General features: G+C 37.0%; 1 protein-coding gene across 3 annotated transcripts in view; it reads right to left on the reverse strand.

The window, feature by feature from the left end:
* Positions 1-1924: 1924 nt before the first annotated feature.
* The window catches only part of Tmprss15 (transmembrane serine protease 15), a 121058-nt gene continuing 114910 nt past the window's right edge, over positions 1925-8072 (reverse strand). For 2 of the 3 annotated variants that reach the window (XM_055617823.1, XM_055617821.1), the window contains 2 exons: positions 7009-7148; positions 2553-2926 (listed from right to left, as the gene is read on the reverse strand). In XM_055617823.1, coding sequence (XP_055473798.1) covers positions 2771-2926; positions 7009-7148 — 296 coding nt within the window. In that variant the 3' untranslated portion in view covers positions 2553-2770. Of the gene's footprint in view, positions 2231-2552; positions 2927-7008; positions 7149-8072 lie in introns of those variants that run through there. The other variant, XM_055617822.1, reaches the window with a different exon arrangement.

Below are 8072 nucleotides of genomic sequence, written 5' to 3' on the forward strand. Positions count from 1 at the left end.
TTATTCTTAATTTAAAATTAAACAGATTTTTGTAATAAAATATCTTTACTAATAGTTGTATAGACACCAATGTCATCAACCTTGAAAAAAAATGGCATCCACAGTACAAATTACAGGTCTTCACACGTTGCCTATAGAGTTGCAAGTTGTCTTAATGTGGGGAGTCAATGTGGCTCCTCCCTGTTGACCAAACAGCATGGCTGCTTGAAGGTTCATCTTGGCCCTTGAATCGGACAGCTGCAGTTTGGCAAAGGTTTCCCTAACTGAGTTTAGCTTACATTGATAGACAACGGTTTTCAGTAGTGTGATGCTAAGCAGAACACACTGATGTAACAAATTAAAAAAGAAAGGAAAGAAAAAAGAAAATGAAAAAGAAAACTACAAACAACATCAATTAATGGGCCATGGACTAGAGGTCACTGATGTTTGGATATCTTTGATGAGTGTTGGTTATGATTGTGAACTGTGGCTTTCCTTTGTCTGTTGGAGTTTCTTCACCACGTGGCATTTGTTCTTCTCAAAAGAGTGGTAACTATTTTGTCTTCAAATGTCCCTGTGTTACTTTTAACCAAATAAAGAGTTCTTGTTTCTGAAGAATGATCCCTGGTGTTGTCTATATTTTTAAGTGAACAGAGTACAGATGTGTCAGATGTGTTTCATAACTACCTGAAGGTGAAAACAGGCATTGTGTGTGTGGAGAGCATGCAAAGCAAGGATATAGAATGGACATGAAAGTTTGATGTTTCTCTCTGTTAGTCTTTTTCAGTTAGACAATAAAGCACTTCCTTAAGTAGAGTTTGTTTTTCAAACAAGAGGCAAAGAGAGCCCTGGATTTTATTTTATTTTTTTTTCTGCTTTGTGATGGAGAAGGCAACTGCATTCTGAGTTCAGCTGTCCTCATTTAGCCTCATCCTTTCTGTGGCTCTCCACCTTTTAGGTCAAATGGGACACCAGCTGCTTGGATCTGTTTTCCCTCCATGCCAACTCCACCCATTTCTTCATTTAGCGAGGACTGTGGGAAGGGAAACGGGCCTTTCCCTTTGTCTGTGGCACCCAGAACTCTAACAGCTGGAGGTTAGAAGCAGAGAGTGATGGGGGAAGGCTGTTGGCTTCTGTTTTATCATTATCCAAACCAGGAAAACTTCTAGTGTCTTTGACAAACTCCATCTGGGACAAGGGTGGGAATACAAATTTCCTTCCTATTAAAAGATGGTAATGATACCATCCTAAGGAATTCTGAATGTTTTAGCTGGCCCTTGGGAGGGGGATAACAAATACATTTTGTAACTACTCTGTATTTTAGAACATAGTTCAAATACATGTTGGGGAATGCCATTAAATATGGAGCCACATTCAAGTATTCAAAACAAACCACACACTGGACTCATCCTCCTCTTTTCTCTTTTAGGATGAGGTTATTAGCAAGTTTTTGCTAAGAAGCATCTGTTCAGGGACCCCTGATTATATATGCTGCTGTTGATGGGAATGTCTAGTCCTCTATCATCCTGCCAAGGCCTCTTGTAATAAGAAGCGTTCCATGCTCTGACTGACTTTAGGTACAGCGTGATTGTCTCTCAAGATCTGCCCTCCACTTTTAGGGCCGCTGTCACCTGCAGCCACGGTCTGCAGCGTCTCCTAAGTGCAGCAAATGGAGTCATTCCCTCCTCATGTAGTTCAAGCTTCCTTCCTCCACAAAGTAAATATAGCAATTGCTTCTTTGTATTCAACTTGTTTGAACCCCATTTATTCTTTCACTGTGTCAATTCATGTAAAAATGTGTGTGTGTGTTTGTGAAGTATGCCTTCGAGTGAGTGTGTATATGTCTGCCTGTGTTCATTTGTGTTAAGTTAGCATGAACTACAGCACATTTTGTGTGGTAAGCTAAACTGACTTTTGGCAGTTACTCTGGAAATGATCCAAGAGATTAAAGGAGTAAAGCAAATTCATTTATTACACATTTTTGGCTTTAATGGGTAATTCAGCTGTGTCTGAACAAGTTTTTTTTTTTCACATGTTGCAGACATTCTATAAATACATACACTAATAAAACATTTATGATAGTTGCATTCATTCAGAATACCTGCTGATTTCTGAGATTAAAAAAAAGATCAGCTTGAAGTAAATGTAAAGTCAAGTGATCCAAAAGATCATATGTATAGAATGACCGTGCAACATACTTTATGTTGATGCTAGGTCAGGAGAGAGAGATAGCGTTGTGCGTTTTCTTCACCTGGAAGAAAGACATCATTATGATGTTGTCATGTGAGCAATATGGGTTTACAACAAATGAACTTTTGTAAGCAGGGAAGTATTATCTTTAAATACAAATGCACATGGATGGAAAAGCAACAAAACTGGTGATTCTGATGGCACACTAAACTGGGACTTGGTGAGTTATAACAGTTCATTTCAAATAATGACATACTTCAGCAAACTATTTCATGTCACTTCTTCACCTATTTTTGCTTACGTGTATGAAAAATGTCTTAAATTATTTTTCTTTGCACAATAGAAAACGGTAAAAAATGATTCAAGACAAAAGGTAATGCCCATAAAGTAGTAATTGTTTATTATGAGACAGAAATGCATTTTAGGTTACTTTATGTTGCAAAGATCAATTTAATTTTGTGATTTGTATCTCCCCTCCATTTTTTCATTTAAATAACCCCCCCTTTTTTTTCTCATGACACTCTTAGCTGCCATGCTACTTTGAGTAAGAAGGAAGAGAAAGACACCCTGCCCACCTTTGATGTTCGGATTAGGAAAATGCCTAATGTAGAAAGCTGTATATCCATTCTGTAAACTTGGAAACCCGGACGTATACCCCAGGGTGGTTAGGCAGTGCACACTTAACTCCAAATGATGTCACACCAACAAGAAACCACCTGTTGTTTTCTTGGCACATTAATGGTCCTCCCGAATCACCCTGAAGTGTGAACAAGAGAAAAGTTGTGGTTGCATGGCCAATACATAGCAATAAGTACAATGTGCTAAGCTCACCAATCAAGAAATAAATGTACAGCAACTTGATTGATCGCCAGTTATGCTTTTGTGTTTTTGCTGTTATTCTCATCTTGACAAATTTGCTCTTAAAGAAGACTGGGCAAATGGTAACAGCAGAAAGTTTCTGATGGTATCCTCTTCAGCACTTTTGTCCTCGTTTATTTCCTCACTTATTTGATTTCTTTTTTTATTAAATTTTTATTTTTTATATTAATTACAGTTTTTTTTTCAGTTTGAACCCCAGCTGTAGCCCCTTCTCTCTTCCCCTCCCAATTTCACCTTCCCTTCCTCATCAGCTCCCCTGCCCTTCTCCAAGTCCATGGATAGGGGAGGTCCTCCTCCCCTTCCATTTGACCCTAGCTTATCTGGACTCATCCAGTCTCATCCAAACTGGCTGCATTGTCTTCCTCTTTGTATTGGCAAGGCTGCTCCCTCACCCAGGGGAGGTGCTCAAAGAACTAGCCACTGAGTTCGGGTCAGAGACAGTACCTGTTCCCCTTACTAGGGTACCCACTAGGATACTGAGCTGCCATGGGCTACATCTGAGCAGGGTTTCTAGGTTATATCCATGAATATACCTTGGTTGGAGTATCAGTCTCAGAAAACACCCCTGTGCCCAGATATTTTGGTTCTGTTGCTCTCCTTGTGAAGCTCCTGTCCTCTCCAGGTCTTACTATCTCCCCCTTCTTTCCTAAGATTCCCTGTTTATGAGTCTCATTATCTGCTTTTATACAATGCTAGATAGTCTTTCAGAGGCCCTCTGTGGTAGGCTCCTGTCCTGTTTCTTGTTTTCTCCTTTTTCCAATGTCCATCCCATTTGCCTTTCTGAGTGAGGATTGATCATCTTACCCAGGGTCCTCCTTCCAGCTCACCTTCTTTGGATTCCAATGCAATTAAACAATCTCTAAAATGCTACAGTAAAAACTCATGTCAACCCAAACATGCTAATCATTTTGTTAAATGATATGTGGAGGATCAGGAAAGCCTTTGAAGAAGAGGAAAAACTATTCCATGTCATGATTTTTCAAAGAGTGAAGAGCTTATACATGGTTTTGGAATTAGTTCTCCTTTATGACTGAAAGTTTTGTTAATTAACAATCAAATTTGAAAAACTTTAATAATGCAACTGAAATAAGCAAATTTCATGGTTTCTCGTAACCAGCACACATGATTTCATTTGAGATTTCATTTATAGGAGAATGTCTCTTTGTAAGAATATAAATGACAGTGGGTCATAGTACAGGTAATTGCATAGGTCCTATTTATGCATAATGATTCCTTTCTAAGAAACAGAAAAATGATATGGATATGAGTAGCATTGTTAGATTATGAAAAAAATTTTCCCATATTAATTATGCAAAGAATTTTGGTTTTCTATCTATATAGGTATTTTTCAACCTGTCGTTTTTTGAGGCTTGACTATGTAGCATTTTCTGGCCTGAAACTGGCTATGTATACCTGGGTAGCACTGAACTCACAGAGAATTCCTGTGTCCACTGGAATTAAAGGCATTTACTACCCAGCAAGTTGTGTTTTTTTTTTTTTTTAATCATCAAATACTATGAAACCCTATATGTTTTGATCGGAATGACTGCTGTAATGAAGTATTTAAAGTTGGGCTAGATGTTGGGAATTATCCTGGGAAACTTCTTGCCTAGTATTTTGACCGTCTTTTGGTGGCATATTTAATGGGGAAATGGTGGCTTGTCAAAGCATTGTCGGTTCCACAGAGGGGTGTAGAGCTGGACAGTGACAGTGGCAATCACTGGTCACCTACATTCAAGGTGAAACAACCTGCCGAAACTCTCCAAAGGAATGGCTGTGCTTTTTATTTTTGTATCCTGAGGCCTTTACTCTGTACGTTATAAACATTTATGGGGAAGTCTCTTGCTCACAGTATGTTAGACATTATTAAGAAGTTATTAAAACTGAACCAAGGTTTAATTAGATGTTTTTAAGAAGAGTCATCTGGTTACTTCTATTTTATGAAAATAATTGGCATTTTAATAGGTAAGTATAAGATATTGATGCTAGAATCAAGGATTTAACTTACTCAGTGTGTACTAAGTCAGCTGAGTTGCAGCGATTCCTGAACCACGAGAAGGCTTGTTGCCTTTCTCCTAGCTGTCTGCATGGATGGAAGACTTGGCTTTATTTCTATTAAATAGCTTCAAATTATCTAGCCATATAATGCCATTTATATTATGTAAATTACTGGCCTTGATTTTACAATTTAGTCAATGGGAGTTTTCCATTATGTTAAAGAAGAAAACAGTGCAACCAGTCCTGATGAGACCTGATAGGCTAGGGTCAAATAGAAGGTGAGGAGGACCTTCCCAATCAGATGAGGGACTAGATAAGGGGCATAGACAGAGAAAAGGGAGGGAGGGTGGGATTGGGAGGAGAACAAGGAGGGGGCCACAGCTGGGATACAAATTGAATAAATAGTAATAAATGAAAAGAATAAAAAAGGAAAAAAACTGACTTTGTGTTTTATAATATTTACAGTATATAAAAATATATAGTATACATCAATACAAACACAAAGTTGTTAACTTCTTAAATGTGGAAGAGTTGGTGACCAATTTTTTTTTTCAAGAACAATGGTTCTCCAACTTTATTATATATTACAGTCACCTTTAGGACACAAGAAAGCATCCATCAGTGGGCATCAATGTAAGATTCTGATTTGTAGGTGTGTGATGGGCTCTTAAATTTGAAACTTAAACAGACTGGAAATTGATCGCTTTGATCCATTTGAAGGACTTTTGGCCGTGTTCTTGATGCTACTGATGAAGAATGTAGTTTCTGAATGGACGATGAGATGATACTCATTCTTCTTAGCAATGAGAAGTTATTCTAAACTCTCTCTTATTGACTCTAAACTCAGAAGTCTTTTCAAATATGCAAAGTAACTAGGTTTGCCTTATTGGACAATTTTTGTTCAAAACAATGACTCAGTGAAAATGTTCAAACAATAATATAGTTAAAAATTTAAATAATGTTATTATTTAATTAGTTAATATTAAACTTGAACAAAAATGTGACAATCTAGAGATGGTTACTCAATTATAAAACATTCTATTACATGAAATATTTCTATGCATTTGGAATATCTTTCTTGCTAATGAATGACATGCTTAGCTACCGTAGAAAGCAGAGCCAAGCACAAGATTTCTCAGATCTGGAATGAATTACTGGCTTAATGTAACTCGAAGATCAATAACATTAACTATCATATTTTCTACCTCATTTGTGAGGTGTCTGCCATGCAACCCCATTAACTGTAATTGAAGTTGTATATCTGATTTCCGTCTTGCAAATAATTCTATAAATCACACTTAAGTGTTAATGTATCTTATCCTTAGCACATTTTTCTTTTTATAAGGAAAGTATAAAGATCCAGAGGTAAATTTTAAACAAGTATAAAGCTATTTGATTTGTATTGAATTTCCAAATGCTCATTAAAGCAGAATAAAAGTAAAACCAAACTGAAAATGTAAAATGACTTTAGACATTGATTTAACTATGAAATGTATCTATACATTTATGTCTGTTAAAAAGAGTCAAATTATGAGATGCAGGTTTTACTGTATGAAGCAAATTTCTACACTTTAACACAGTGTAACTCTTTTTCATGATAAAAATAGCTACTTTCACATGCATAAATCATTAATTTGTTCTGTAATATTTTATAGTTTAATGCAGTAGGTGTGGATGCATTAATATTTTATTAATTTTGAAATAATTAAGACATTCCAGAAAATGCATTTAGTAATTCTCCCAATAAAATATCATAATTGGTTTTTAATGTTTACTGATTGTACATGTGTCATCTTACCTAGCCCTTTCCGTGAATGACAAGTGGCTTGCCTAAGGTCATCCGTTCTCAACAATTTACCATGAAAGGGTAGTTGAGGATCCTTAGTGATTTCATGATTTCCAAATTATATCTAAGCAGAGAGAACACTTTCTAAATGTATATGATAGCTATTGTATATTTACCTGACAGGAATCTATTCCTCCTTCTTCATATCCTGCACATATCATACTTTCAGTGATGTTGTATTCTGGCAGCTGTTGCTGGCACTTCTCGTTGGATACAAGAGGAATATCAGCTTCTTTCAGCACATCACTAGTGGAACCTGCTCAAATCGAGAAATTCAGACAGCCAGTCAGTAGTGATTAACAGGCATCCATCTTACTTAGTTTAGCATGTTGCTCTCATCTTTCAAGTACTGTGTGGATGCATAATGGAACTAACTACTAACCTTGCACTTTAAAGTACATAATAAACCCATCTGTGCTCTTTGGCAAATAGATAGCAGTAACACACTTCTTTCTTTTGTGAAGGGTAGTAGGAATTTTGGATTGGACGAAGGTGGTCTTTAAGCATTTTCCATGGTTTTAAAGAGTTACAGTATTGCTCACAGAAATGAAGTCTGCCAGCACAAAGCCTTCATTCATGGAAATCAGTACCAACTTGGAGATCAAGAAGAGCTTTTTATTCAGCACCTGAGGAGGTACTCCCTCCTGTATAATGGCATTCAGCTCTTTTGTGGTTCTGTGTGTATGAGCAGGTGCACATTGAGCAGAAGACAAAGCTCCGATGAACTGGGCTCTGCTCTGGGGGCAATCAGTTTGCCATCCTATGCAGGTGAAGAGAAAGGAAGTGTATTTTACATTGTATATTAGCATTTGTTTTATATAACGAATCATTCACTGGAAGTATGGATCTTTGCTTACTGAACTACTATCCCCAAGAGGCTTGTCAAGCAAGCAGGTGCTGCCTCCAGAAAAGGTACATAAGCATTTCCTCATGATTAGCAATTCTATTTGGTGTTGCAGAAGAGGTAGAAAGTTAAGGGTAACTTACTATTTCTGTCAGGCAGTATTGTAAAAACATATACAATAATATTTTGAGCTACGTTTCACTTATACATTTGAAAATTAAAATGTTAAGGAAACAAACAAGCATGTGTGCCTGGTTATGTGTGTGATTTAAGTGCATTAAACACCACACACACACACACACACACACACACACACACACACACACACACACACAC

Source organism: Psammomys obesus, unplaced genomic scaffold (assembly GCF_907164565.1).
Source record: "Psammomys obesus unplaced genomic scaffold, mPsaObe1.curated_primary_1811, whole genome shotgun sequence".
NCBI lineage: Eukaryota > Metazoa > Chordata > Mammalia > Rodentia > Muridae > Psammomys > Psammomys obesus.